The 14410-nt window shown below is 35.4% G+C and overlaps 3 protein-coding genes and 1 non-coding gene across 4 annotated transcripts; 1 reads left to right on the top strand and 3 right to left on the bottom strand.

The window, feature by feature from the left end:
* The first annotated feature begins 1837 nt into the window (after window positions 1-1837).
* LOC132599247 (amidophosphoribosyltransferase, chloroplastic-like) lies at window positions 1838-3893 on the top strand. Its single transcript, XM_060312541.1, has one exon. It carries the CDS (start codon window positions 1943-1945, stop codon window positions 3665-3667), a length of 1725 nt encoding a protein of 574 aa, XP_060168524.1. The 5' UTR covers window positions 1838-1942; the 3' UTR covers window positions 3668-3893.
* A 432-nt stretch (window positions 3894-4325) lies between these two features.
* LOC132599248 (uncharacterized) lies at window positions 4326-6107 on the bottom strand. The gene is made up of 4 exons (XM_060312542.1): window positions 5696-6107; window positions 5328-5450; window positions 5037-5198; window positions 4326-4948 (listed from the first exon to the last, which is right to left on the bottom strand). Exons 1-4 carry the CDS (start codon window positions 5800-5802, stop codon window positions 4585-4587), a joined length of 756 nt encoding a protein of 251 aa, XP_060168525.1. The 5' UTR covers window positions 5803-6107; the 3' UTR covers window positions 4326-4584.
* Window positions 6108-6938: 831 nt separating this feature from the next.
* LOC132599246 (tRNA-dihydrouridine(47) synthase [NAD(P)(+)]-like) lies at window positions 6939-12888 on the bottom strand. The gene is made up of 10 exons (XM_060312540.1): window positions 12388-12888; window positions 10903-11019; window positions 10569-10805; window positions 10144-10375; window positions 9792-10045; window positions 9039-9311; window positions 8561-8842; window positions 8316-8436; window positions 7500-7669; window positions 6939-7409 (listed from the first exon to the last, which is right to left on the bottom strand). Exons 1-10 carry the CDS (start codon window positions 12679-12681, stop codon window positions 7311-7313), a joined length of 2079 nt encoding a protein of 692 aa, XP_060168523.1. The 5' UTR covers window positions 12682-12888; the 3' UTR covers window positions 6939-7310.
* Window positions 12889-13692: 804 nt separating this feature from the next.
* Window positions 13693-13776, bottom strand: TRNAL-CAA (transfer RNA leucine (anticodon CAA)). Its single transcript has one exon. It is a non-coding gene; the product is annotated as a tRNA-Leu (tRNA).
* Window positions 13777-14410: the final 634 nt, after the last annotated feature.

The raw sequence follows: 14410 nt of genomic DNA, 5'->3' as shown, positions 1-14410 counted from the left end.
GTATTTAACAATCACAAATATAGAGGAAAGAGATTTTCTAAAAGTGTTCTAACTTCCAAAAGAACATGCGTATGAGCCCGTTTGGATTGGCTTATAAGTTTGCTTATAAGTTGCTTATAAGCTGTTTTCAGCTTTTTTTGAGTGTTTGGCTGACCAGCTTAAAGTCATTTTGTGCTTAAAATAAGCTCAAAAAAATAATTGGGCCCATTTGACTTAACTTATCTAAAGCAGCTTATAAGCTGTTTTCAGCTTATAAGCCAAAAAAAAAAATGTTAGACTACCCAACTTATTTTTTTTAACTTATAAGCTGGAAATAACTTATAGGCATAAGCCCATCCAAACAGGCTCATATCAGTATATGAAACTATCAACTATAAGTTCATCAAAAGTAGTTAACTGTTGAGATTTTTATTGAAGAATTTCAAATATGGACATAATCACGATTTAGAACTTTCTCTATTAACCGATTTAACTTTGCATCACTTAAGTATAAGATTCGGCCATTTCTAGCTAAGTATGAAGAATATATTTTTGTTCTGATAAAAGGTACTAATTCTGCACTAATAGAAATGCATGCGCATTTTCTGAATTTTAAGAAGATAAGGAAAGCACATGGAAAAGAAAGGAAACTCCTCTCAGATCATCGAGTAAAAATAATTTAGATAAAAAGAAAAGAACATCTATTATTTAAAGTGTGATTTAAAACACAAATTTAATGAACAAAGTGAATTTGACACATTTAGTAGGCGTTTGGCCATGAAAATCAAATATTTTTTATTTTATTTGGAATTTTAAAGTTGGAGTTGAAGATGGAATTGTGTTTGTTATAGTTTTGCAAAAAATATTTGGTTATTTGAATGTATTGAAAGTGAAAATAAGGTTTTAGATGTTTTTTAAATTTCAAATAAAACTTCAAATTATCTTTCAAATTTTCATGGTCAAATGCTGATTTTTAAATAAAGTGAAAAAAAAAAAATTCTCCAAAAAGTGTAAAATTCTCATAGCCAAACAGGTCCTTAAAAAGTCCCGCAAGCGTATTTTCAGGGCAAAAGTTGGGGAAGTTAATTTTGGTCCAATGACGCCCTTAATGAGGGAAATAACAATCCAATTTGCGGGACCCATGTAGAAACATCGGCAAAAAATCATCCATAAAAAATAGACTCCTCCCTTGCTTCTTATTTAGGTCATACTTATTTAATGACTTGGCACTTCTCTTAAAAAATATTTATTAGAATAGTATTTTATCAAATTAATTTGTTAATTATGCTTTAAAATTTCAAGTTTGATCAATACTTTATGTGGTAATTTAATAATGAAAGTAATTTAAAAATTATAATAATTAATATCTCTTAAAATTCCTAAAATAAATAAAAAGCCTGTATTTTATTAAAAGGAAGAAAGAAAAAAGAACGGAAGGAGTAATCGGATGATGAGTATACCTTCATTTTAATTATGAGAAAATTTTATCTCTGAAATTAAGAATGCCTTTGATAAAGTTAGAATTTTCCAACATAAATTGGATTAATCAGAGACTCAAACACTACACCATCGAGCATCGAACAAAATATATAAAAAATATAAGGCAAAAGCATCTAGAGAATCTAAATTTTGGTATTTTGACCGCTTGTATTGAATTAGTGTTTTTTTCTTTTTCATGATTATATTTCATTTTTAATTAGAAAAATGAGGTAAAATATCAAAAAATTGACAAAAATAATGAAATCATGTCACATCACTTTATCTATGCCTAACTTTATATATATATATTATCTAGCTTTATGTTATATATAAATATTTCGCGGTGATACAGACGACCGTCACCACACGTCCAATTTTGCCCTTATTCATTCCTCAGACTAATAATAAAAGGACCAAGACCTAAAGCAGCTTCTTTGGCTATTCACACAGCCCTCTTTTCTCTCTGTTTTGACACACACCACCAATGGCCGCCACCTTCTCCACCGCCGTCAGTAAATCTCATCTTTCACCGGCGTTTGACAAACCCTTTTGTTCCCCTTCTCAAAAGCTCTTATCTTTAGCCTCTAAAACCCTCCCTAAACCCTACCACCACCACCACCACCACCCTAGAATCACCGCCTCCAAAAACCCCTTAACCGACATCGTTTCATCTTCCAAACCCGACCCGAATACTTCTTTCAATTCCTATTTCGATGATGACGATAAACCCCGTGAAGAATGTGGTGTTGTTGGTATCTATGGCGACTCTGAAGCTTCTAGACTCTGCTATTTAGCCCTCCACGCGCTTCAACACCGTGGTCAAGAAGGCGCTGGCATTGTTTGCGTGAACGACAACGTTTTGAAGTCGATTACTGGTGTTGGGTTGGTTTCTGACGTGTTTAACGAGTCTAAACTTGACCAGCTTCCAGGTGATTTGGCGATTGGACATGTAAGGTATTCTACTGCTGGTGCTTCTATGTTAAAAAATGTTCAACCTTTTGTTGCTAGTTATAGATTTGGTTCTGTTGGTGTTGCTCATAATGGCAATTTAGTAAATTATAAACAACTTAGGGGTGAATTAGAGGAGAATGGTTCTATTTTTAATACTAGTAGTGATACTGAGGTGGTTTTACATCTTATTGCTATATCAAAGGCAAGGCCTTTTTTGTTAAGGATTGTTGAAGCTTGTGAAAAGATTGAAGGTGCTTATTCTATGGTGTTTGCTACTGAGGATAAGGTAGTTGCTGTTAGGGATCCTTATGGTTTTAGGCCATTAGTTATGGGTAGGAGGAGTAATGGTGCTGTTGTTTTTGCGTCGGAAACGTGTGCTTTGGATCTGATTGAGGCTGCTTATGAAAGGGAAGTTCTTCCTGGTGAAGTAGTTGTGGTTGATAAAGAAGGGGTTCAATCTATTTGTTTGATGCCTCATCCTGAGCCTAAATCTTGTATCTTTGAGCATATTTACTTTGCGCTTCCTAATTCCATAGTCTACGGGAGGTCTGTGTACGAGTCTAGGCGTGCGTTCGGGGAAATTCTAGCAACAGAAGCACCTGTAGATTGCGATGTGGTGATCGCGGTTCCCGATTCGGGTGTTGTGGCGGCGCTTGGTTATGCTGCTAAAGCGGGTGTACCGTTTCAACAAGGTTTGATTAGGTCACACTATGTTGGTCGGACATTTATCGAGCCATCGCAAAAGATTAGGGATTTCGGGGTGAAACTTAAGTTGTCGCCGGTCAGGGCAGTTTTGGAAGGGAAAAGAGTTGTGGTTGTGGATGATTCGATCGTTAGAGGGACTACGAGTTCCAAGATTGTGAGGTTGTTAAAGGAGGCGGGTGCAAAAGAGGTTCACATGAGGATTGCAAGCCCTCCAATTATAGCTTCGTGTTATTATGGAGTGGACACTCCGAGTTCGGAGGAGTTGATATCTAATAGGATGAGTGTGGAGGGGATTAGGGAGTATATTGGATCGGATTCGCTAGCCTTTCTGCCAATCGAGAGCTTGAATAAGTTGTTGGGGAAAGATTCAAACAGCTTTTGTTACGCTTGCTTTTCAGGGAAGTATCCGGTTGAGCCCACGGGTAAAGTTAAAAGGATTGGGGACTTTATGGATGATGGATTAAGTGGGGATATGGACTCCATTGATGGTGGTTGGCTACCAGGAAGTAGTAAGGTTCAGAAGACTATCTTGAATGAAGTTAGAACCAGCTAAATTTTCCATGTTGCTTTTAAGTTTTGCTTTGGATTTTTAGTGCTTAACTATAGAAAATTAAATGCTTTTTAAGTCTTCTCTTCTTCCCCCTCTAAGTCATGCTGCTCTGTACCCTTCTATTTGGGATGTCACATCAGAGTTTGCAGATCTTTTCTTCCTTTTCCTTTTTGTCTCTCATCTATTTATTTATGCTATTAATAGACAATATCCATAGATCTGTCTAAAATGGTCTGAGCTTTATAATGAATCTTTGAACTATATATCTGGTTAAAATGATCCTCAGGATAATTTGTTCACAATTTCTCTGACAAAAATGGAATGGGTTAGTGCACTGAAAATAATTGTTGCTGCTCATTATAGCTTCTTGGTTGTAATTCCAATGCTGTAAGCAGCTGTTTGGCCAGGAGAATTTTCACTTTTCTCCGGAATAATCTTTCACTTTATTTCAAAATCAATATTTGGTTATAAATTTTCAAGTCCAACTTGGAGTTGGATTCTAAAATTGGAAAAGTGATCCATACGCGTTTCCAAGTTCATTTTCATAAATTCCAAATAAAGTGCTCTCTTCTATCATTTGCAATAAGTATAACAAAACACTCCTCTATCTTCAACTCCAATTTTATAAATTTCGATTAAAGTGAAAAATATTTGGAATCTATAGCCAAACGCCTACTAAAATTAGCGAGGATGAATCCCTCTGTTGGAAGAAAAGTTTCTACAGAAAAATAAAGCATAAGGACACAAATAGACTTTGAATACTCACCTGCAAAATTAAGTTTTAATTACATCTCATTAACAAGAAAAGCACACCTATCCACCTCCACTGAAACACAGACTTGACAATATGGTACATGATTTCTTCTTAAGAAGTGATAGGGCTATTTTGCCTGAGTTCCTTAGAGAGTTGTCTCGCGCCATTAGGTGGATAGCAAAGAAGCTTGACTATGATTATCTCTATCACAAAATGGATGTTGATCCCATTCCATGGCATCACTAATTGGATCATCTATAACACCTTCCGTATTCTTGTAAGAGGCCATGAATTGGTTCTCCTTCTTTTGAAAATCAGTAAAGTGAGAATTGCTTCTCAGGTACCTCTCGGAAACGGCGTCTTTCATGCTTTCTTCACCTGAAATAGGACGTTTGCAGAAACTCCCGAACCCTTTTATTCCAACTGTCACTTTTCGCGCTCTTTCCCTCTCCTCTTTCAGGAGACTCGTGTCTTCCAGTAGCTTTATCACCCTTTCTGACATCTTTCCAACGCTTACTCCCCAATTAAACCTGTTTCAATGCAAATGAACTTCATGCAAAATTTGTACTGGTGCCTGTTTTAGCAGAAAGCAAATATAATGCAAGTATAGATACCAACCCTTTTTCATCAACATATTGAAAACTTCCCATCTGTCTAATCACATCTTCATCACTTTGAAACTCCTCTGCAATACTTCCTGGTCCATGTGTTAGCAAGTATTCCAATAACATCAGAGCCTTATAAGATGGTCTCCAATTTCTTCTATCAAATTTCGACAACCTGTTTTCGCGTAAGAACAAGAAGCACAGGTCAAACTAAAATTCTAAATCAAAGGGATTACAAATAATTAATATCACGTAGTAGTAATTAATATCACTTAGTAGCAATAAATAAATAAAAGGAAAAAACCTGTTATGCAGAATATCAACGATCCTCCAATAATTATCAACTTCAAAGGCTGCTCGTGATATTAGTCTCATGGTTTGCATGTTTGGTGCACTCAAATCTCCACTTGTAGCTTCTTCTGCCAGCCTAAAAATATACGTCATTCATAAGAAGAAATAGAATGGATGAACTAATGAAAGTGTTCTCAGGGAACTCTAAAAGAAAAACTGGAATTAGCTACGAATTTCACCTCTAAATTGCTCGTAGCTAACAATTTTTTTTATTAGAACAGAATTAGCAACGTATTTTGCTGTTTAGCTACATAATTTGTCTATCACTAATTCCTTTTTTTTTTTTTTTTAAGTAGTGGTAAAAAGGACAAGAGAAGTTACAGTTGAGGAGGAGTAACATCTGTAAGAGCCAATCTAGCAGTCTTGATTTTCTCTTTGAGGAAGAAGGAAGCCTGCCTTTTGAATTCATACAAGAGAGCAGAATCCATGTCTCCTTAGTTCCTTTTTTTCCTTCTAAGGATTATTATGTTGTGGGGAGAATCAACTGAAATGTAGTTAGAAGGAATTCTTGAATTTGACTACTTTTTATTAAGTCCACATTAGGTGGAAATGCAACTACTCCATTAGCTTTAACAAATTAACAACAACTACTCTATAAAGTGGATTTGCGTATGTAATGTGACTTTGAGACTACTGGAAACATTAGGAAGGATTCAACATTTGGCAATTAGGTATTCTAAAGACAAAAATTGCAACGTCACAGCGGATATTTCCATTTGTCATTGGTCAATATCATCAGGCTTCCTTGTCTTCAGTGTATGTTTGCATTTCCTTTCTTTGTTAGTATATATCAAAATTGAAGACCTGGAGGAATTAGTCTAAACCCTGTATACGTGTTAAAAAATTCCTAAATATGCACAAAAATTAAATTCAGAACTCAGTTACTAGATCTTGAGGCCTATCCTTGGTTCCGCGTTTGGCGCTGGTCGTACTCTTAAATGAGCTATTTTCGTTAAGACAACATAGTAATACCTTTCTAAGTCAAATAAAATGTTAGGATTATAGCAGTTGAATAGAGTACTTAACAGGTCTAATACCACCAGAATCTAGAGTGTAAATACAAGCCGTTATGCCTCAAGAGCTCTAGAAAATAATATAACAAGGCTTAGACACCTAACAAAGTAGTTTTTTTTTTCTTCTTTTCCTTACCTAACAAATTAGTTAAAGAAGGAAAATACAGACATATAAACAAATTTTTGGACGCATAATAAAACTGGATTGACACCACTATGTCATATAAAACAAACATCTCGCACTTGGTTTAGTTCGTTACAGGTTGTATGCTATGTTGACATTCGTAGAATTGCACGTGTTACAGAATCCCTGTATTTTGAGTTAAAATCGTGGCTGCTGCAGTAGTTGATGATGCATAAAGAACAGATATCTCAACGTACTCTCAAAATATACTAATGTATCCGTAAATGGTAAAACTTTTTTTACGTACTGTGCTTACCCTATTATAACTATGCGACATATCATTGTTATCAATAGTGTTAAATGAAAAAACAAGATATACTACCATCCAACGTATATAACCGTATCAGTACATTAATTAAAGAATTAATTGATTATCAGTAGACACTTAATTGATTTCATATAAAATTATACATCATGTCTCCTACAAATACAATTCACGGTTCCCAAATGAGCATTTTTGATAAGTTACAAAGCTGGTTAATCTTTGCAGTTGAATATCAATCAAAAAATCTGTTTTATTCCTCCATTAGAATGCAACAATAACATTGATTTGAATAAACAAAATCTTAACTGCCACATAAAAGCCTTACAATATGCTATTATAAATGACAATCAACCTCGCACTTGATTTAATTCAAGCATCAAATGATAAATAAGCCGCTGATCTCGAGAGAGGAAAGGTCGCTGAGGCGCAGCAAAGATTAGTATCAGATCCATCAGCAACAGCCAACAAATGATCTTAACCGTTCTCTGCCCTGTCGTAAGCATTGGACTTGTGTTTTGGTGCAAACGAAAAGCCAGCAGGAACCTTGCCAAGTAACATCTCGGAGATCCTTACCTGCGGAGGGAATATATAGCATATTACAATGAGGACAATAAATGTTATAAGTGCTTGACAATACTGTGTACGAACAACAAAATTACGTACCCAGTCAGCAGCAGAATCAGAGGCCATTAGTGTCTCGAGGTCATCCCTACCGTAGTATGAGGGTGGTCGCCAATTTATTCTTTGTGGAATAACATCTAACAGGCCAACTGGAACATACCGACAAGTGTAACTAAGCCACTCCAACAAAAAGTGCCTTGTTGTTTCCACTCCTGCGCTCATTTGGTGCAAACATTAGGAATAGATAAGGATAATTTTTTAATATTGCAAACAAAGCAAACTGCTGCTAATGAGAATAAAATGTAGAGGAAAACCCCCATCTGTTCAAGAAAAACAATTGGAAGTTATTGCAGCATACTTGCAGCTCCTCCCATTAACGCTTCACAGACATTCAAGAAATGAATGAATAACCTTAGGATGTACAGGATGCATACATAAATCACTGCTGGTGTAAAATGGATAACAGCGGAAAAAAAAAATCGGACAAGTAAACAAAAGCAGTATCGATTCAATTTATCCTGCTCCAAGGGCCAGATATTGAGCACAGTTCAGCAAGTCCGAACATGCCTGGAACATATTAGCATAGATATAGCAATTCCACAAGTTCTCTCATCTTCTAATATACATAATGTAAAATGACTAACATATGATGATGTAAAGACTCCCAACACTCAGTTTTATGTGTAAACATATGATGATGTAAAGACTCCCAACACTCAGTTCTATGTGTAAACATGGATGCAAATATAACATGATAGCTTATCTTTATGGCATGCTCCCAATAAGTTAGCAATATACCTGGTACTTTTACGAGACAAACTTCTTAATGTCCCATTAACATTATGCACATAACTATACCTTTTGAATCGGAACCCCAGTGTTGAAGGCCAAATCGTGCATAATCCTTCAAGATATCTAGCCGCTCCCCAGATGTAATGTCCCAGTGCCTCTGTTCCTTGATTTCGGTAAATATCCACGGCTGCAAAATTATGAAGTGCTGCTTAGTGCAGATAGACCCTCAGAGGCAAATATAGAATGATCATGCAACAGCAACAAATTTTACATAACGGAAATAGAAGAGCAGAAAACATTTTACTACTAACCTTTATCAAAGCACCTCGAGCAATCATACACGTAGAAAGCTCAGGGCACTCAGTTTTGTGCTTGTTCCAGTCTAAATAAGAAAATACATCACCATTTCCAAGGACTTGTAAAGACTTAGGGGCCCTTCGTACACATTGGTAGACGTAATCCCAGTCAGCAAGCTTACTGTAGCGCTGTTGACGTGATCTACCATGTATGGTTACTGCACTTGCACCCCAATTACCAATATCTGCTATTAGAGAATCAATGCGATTTTTCCCCTCAAAATAAGCAGTTCTTACCTAAAGCAGGAAAAAGGTGCAGTGTCAATCATCTCCATAAATCTCCTTAAGAAGATAAACACAGAAAAGCAATAAAATACTCCAGAGCTGCTGTTGGGGTGGAAACTGGGAATATCGTATCACAATGCCAATTAACTATGCCCAGAAATGTTGGTTTCCAAGAGTTATTAAAAAATGGTAAAGTAGTCCACCCTACCTTGATAGTTACCGGCGTATCAACTGTTAAAGAAGCAGCTTCTACTACACTCTTCATTCGCATTGGTTTCGTAAGAAGAGCTGATCCAGCACCCTTGTTAACTACAATATCGATAGGGCATCCCATGTTAATATCAATGAAATCCACAGAGCATTCTTGCTCTATAAGCTCAACAGTCTTTGTAACAGTGTCTGGATATGCCCCACAAATCTGAACACCAAACAAATTCTCAGATGAATGCCGTCTTAGCAGTGCCCACTCAGATGCTTGGCCCTACATTAGCCATAATACAAGAATTAATACATAAGTTCAAGAGTGTTACTCAAGTGAACAAAAAATCATTTGAGATGGAAGTTGGTGAACAAGGATGACAGATAAAGACATGGATTCTCATAGAAGCCAAAAGCTACATATCCATATCTAAACAAGTTGAGTACTCCCCATACAAAACCATTGCAGGTGTTTCTCTTAACTTGAGGATGAGGTAGGGAAGACATGCATATTTATTTCTTATGGAAGCCAAAAGTATAACACGCCCACATCTAAACCAGTTGCATTTGAACGAATTTATGTGTCAAAGGGTTAACAAGAAAATATATGCAATTTTTATAATAGCATTTCTCAGCTTGTACTTCCTAACCATTAAATTACCACAGAAGAACTTCACTCTCATTCGGTCATTTGGATTCTATCTTCATGAATAATTTTAATGATAACTTGTATTTATCCCATCAACAATTAACAGTGACTGACCTGCAAAAGATTTGTGCACATTGCCATCTCACCACATGTAACATCAGCTCCGAGCACCTTGCAAACTCTCCGAAAAGGCAGATTCCCAACTGTGGTCAAAGGCGCAAGATAGAGTTTGTCTCTAAAATCAATAAGCTTTTTTTCACGGTGGTGCAATTTTAGGCTTTTATCAGAATCTGTAACCGCATCAGCAGTAGGCTCTGATTTATTCACATCACAGTTGCTGCCAAGAACTTCCCCCTGGACACCTGAACCTGTCAGGATAGATAGTATCATGTATAAGAGCTTTCACCCCACTGTAAGAAACAACCTGAATGCACATAAAGGAAGAAAGCATCTAACAAGTAACAACCATTGCTAACTTGGGAAGAACAAATTTCATTGACAGATGACTTTGCCTTCTTTAAAGGTCTAATATCATCAGCCAAATTATTTTCATCTAAATCATCTTCTGGTGAAATGGAAGGAGGGATACTGTCAGCAGCAACTTCACTGCTGTTTATTTTGGTGTCAGTGGCTGGCTCTTTTGGCACAACTTGGCCATTTTCCTCTGTATCAGCCAATGTTTTATCTTTAGGATTGCCCTGTAATAAGAAGTTATAATGAACATGAGAGAAACAATTCACAGAAAAAAATCACAGAGGTATGAGGCTGCTTCCTAATTCTCAAACATCTTGTTCATTAGGCTAAAAGTTGAAGTCTGCCTAATAATAGTCACTTTTTTTAACCTAAATTTGGTATTGAAAAATGGAAGAACAAATGGTGGGATTCACAAACCTTAAGTCTAAGAAGTTTGAGAGTGGCTTCAGCCTTGGGAAACTTCATTTTGTTTTTCCACAGAAGTTTCTGAGTGTCCTTATTGAAAAAATTTACTTCAGAACTCTTTACCGGCAAATTCTCAGTTTGAGCTGAAACATCATCTCTGTGTGTCCCTGCAAACCTACAACCCACTCCATACGGGCATGGCCCTTCATAAACCAGGAAAGGGCAACTACCCTCTATATCAGTTGGTTTCTGCACTCAAAACAACACGAAAGATTGTACTTTTGTGGCATTCCATAAAGCATAACACCATCAGAACAAAAACTAAGATCTTATTTTTTTGGTTTACCTCAGCTTTAAAAGCTTCCAAATCATGACTAAACCGGCATTTGTCATTATATGGGCACGCACTAACTTTTCCTGATTTGGCCACCACAGGACAGATATGCAATGGAGATTTTAGTTCCTGCAATCATTTCAAACATTACACTTAATACAAAATAACTATACCAACCAAAAAAATTGTATCTTTTATGAGCAATTAAACCAACCAAAATCCTAAAATGCACAATCACATAATTATCAGTTATCACAGTATGGTCAACTAGGAGTCGCAAACCGATGGGTCAAATCGGATATGGATGGGCGAAAAAGGGTTAAACAAAAAGGATTATAATATCTGACCCCCCCATATTTAACATGGATAAAAAATGTTTTAACCGACGGATAATTATCCACGCTTTCAGGAATAGTCAAGTGAGAACACAAGCTGAAAGCCAAAATAAGCTTAGATTCCTAGAAAGCAAGAACTCATGAAAAAAAAAAAACAGACAAATGGGTATTGATAATATCTGGATATCCATCTTTTAATGGATAATACGGAAAATTTCCAAATTTAATCCATTTTTGGATGATCAGTTATCCAACCCAAATTTAATGAGTTGGATTGGATGGTTATTTGTTTTTATTAACCATTTGCCAGCCCTATGCTCAACTAAAATGGAACCTTTTGCAGAGAAAAGTTAAACTCAACGCTCGAATCAACAATATGCTAAGTTGGGTGGAATATGTAAATCTTCTAAATTCATTCCAATCTATTTGGACTAAATGCATTCCAATCTATTTGGACTACATCATTCCAATCTATTTGGACTACATGATTCCAATACTGGTAAATAATTCGTCTTCTAATTCAAATTCGTCTAACAAAATTAAACCTTTTTTAATATACAGTTGATTCGAGCTTTGATTTGTAAATCCTCTAGAAGCATTCCAATCTATTTGGACAACTACATTGTAATACTGGTAAGTAATTTGTCTTCTAATGCAAATTCGCGTAACAAAATTAAACCTTTTTTAATATATACTTCCTCCGCCCCAATTTAATAAGTGTTTCCATAAAGAGAGTGCACATTTCTATGTTTAGTAAGTTGACAATTCAAACATCATACATGGTAAGTTTAAAACCTCAAAATTCAAAAAACATTTTAGTACATTACGCATATCTTTAATTTATAACCATAAGATTGAAAAGTCTCCCTATATCTCTTAAACTCCGTATCCAGTCAAACTAAGGTCCCATTTGTCACATGAGAATTATTCATTTTTTTCCGGAATTTTTTTCACTTTATTTGAAAATCAGTGTATTTGGAAAACACCTAACCCCCCTGTTTGGATGGTGGTTCATTAATGTATGGTTCTCTTTTTTCACTTCCAGTGCGTACAAAACAACAAATACTCTTTGTAAAAACTATAACCAAACACAACTTCCAACTTAAAACGCCTACTAAGACAGGTTAAGTTGGAAGAATAGATTTATAAAAGGAAAATAAACCTTTTGGCGATCGCGCTTAATTTGGCGTTTGGATTTCTTCTCCTTAACAATATGAGCACTTTTGGCCTCAGCTGCATCATCATTTTGTACTCCAACACTGCTATCATTATTGTTAGAAGGTCTACAAGGTGGAGGCCGAAGATACTCTCTTTTTACAGGTGCTATTGCTTTAGCTACCAACTCTTCTGGGCTTCTATATTCTTCACTCACTCCTCCTCCGTCAACGGAAGGTGCTTGCCCTGCACTTTCCGCCGCAATCGCCGCCGGCGACTGGTCCGTTAGGGTTTCGTCCATTCTAGTTAGGGTTTTGGTGAAACAGTGAAGATGAATGTTTTTAAGTGGCGGGGTTTTACCATGAAAAGTAAATATTACTAAATTGTTTTTCCTTTCTGGGGAGGGTAAAATAAAGAATTTAAAGTTGTGAACACAAATGCAAGTAACTTGAATTCATGTTTATAAAGTGAAAAAAAAATTAATATTTATAGTTAAAAATAAAATGATTTAACTAATAATACTCCAGTAAATAAAAACAAATGTGTTGATTTCATATAATTATGGAGTATGACTCAATACTGTTGAATATTGGCCACACATTTGGCTTTCCTATCAATTATCATGAAATACAGAATTGTCAAAACTGATTAATGCACTTAGCAATTTTTGTATAACAATGTTGGTTTCCAACAACTTGTTTGGATGGTTGTTACCTATTTTATTTTATTACGTTGTTACTTTAAATACAATATTTGTTGTGATTGTTACTTTAAGTTTATCCCATCGTATTGTTAAATCCATCATTACATAACGATGAAAAATCTCATTTTATGTAACAATTGATTTGGTATTATTGCGTCCTTGCCTTCTTTATTTTTTCTCATTATGTCTTTACTTATTATCAAATAATTACTACTATTTTATCTTTTATCCTACTTTTTTATAATAGCTCTACACCGTACCTAACTTTTCTCATAGGTTTGTCCTTTAAATTATTGATGTCTAACGTCATGTAATGACGGAAAACGATACGATCTATTCAAATATTGTAATCATCAAAACAGTATAATACAAAATATAATACAATACAACACAATACGATACATTATGAAACAATGAGTAATAACCATTTAAACAAAGTGTTAGTGTTGTTAATCAATTAAACTTTAGGTCGCAATCAGGGGCGGAAACTACGCTCTATATATAGGGTATTTTTTTTTTTTTTTGGTATTTGTACATATATAATTCTCTTCAACATTCAAGATTTTATAGTCCTTGTATCCATCCGCTACTGATTCCAAAGCAAAAAACTGTCAGAAGTGGGATTTGAACCCACGCCCTCTCACGAGGACCAGAACTTGAGTCTGGCGCCTTAGACCACTCGGCCATCCTGACATCTTGTTAAAATTCTGTAATGCAGTATATTGAACGTAGAAATCATCAATAATAACGAATATTAAGTGAAAAACTTAGAATTTTCGGAAATATCTTGCAAAATCTCAAAAAAAAAAAAAAAAAAAAGTACCACAATTAACCGAATATGAAATAAACTTTCCTACCAAATCATTCTCATGTTCTTTCAAGAATAAACTGCCCCCACCTCCGGTAGAGTTCTAAGGACATTTATCCATATTCGATGTTTACTTTAAATCATATCAACTTAATATGATGAGAATATATACTAATTAATTATGATTAAACGATAATAGTCTAGTATCAATTACCAAACACATGTCATACGTATTAATTGTACCTGTAGCCAATCATCTATGCACTTCGCCCCTGCATCTATTGATGTTGTGTAAATACCGGATGTAAGTAAGTGTTATACCCTTGTTTACACCAGATGGCTAATTTTGAATTTTAAACTTCCGACCATGTGATCTCTTTCAAACTTCAAAAGTTGGTTATTTGTGCAAACCAGCCTGAAGTTAGAAGTTTGTGACGGCATATTTACGCACGAAATATATACGCTGCGTTCATATTTCATATTCTCTGCAATCATTTTCATGTGAGTGGTTACATTCAA

This window comes from Lycium barbarum, chromosome 6 (genome assembly GCF_019175385.1).
Source record: "Lycium barbarum isolate Lr01 chromosome 6, ASM1917538v2, whole genome shotgun sequence".
In the NCBI taxonomy this organism is placed as follows: Eukaryota; Viridiplantae; Streptophyta; class Magnoliopsida; order Solanales; family Solanaceae; genus Lycium; species Lycium barbarum.
The sequence above is the reverse complement of the archived record's forward strand: the minus strand, read 5'-3'. Positions and strand labels throughout refer to the sequence as shown.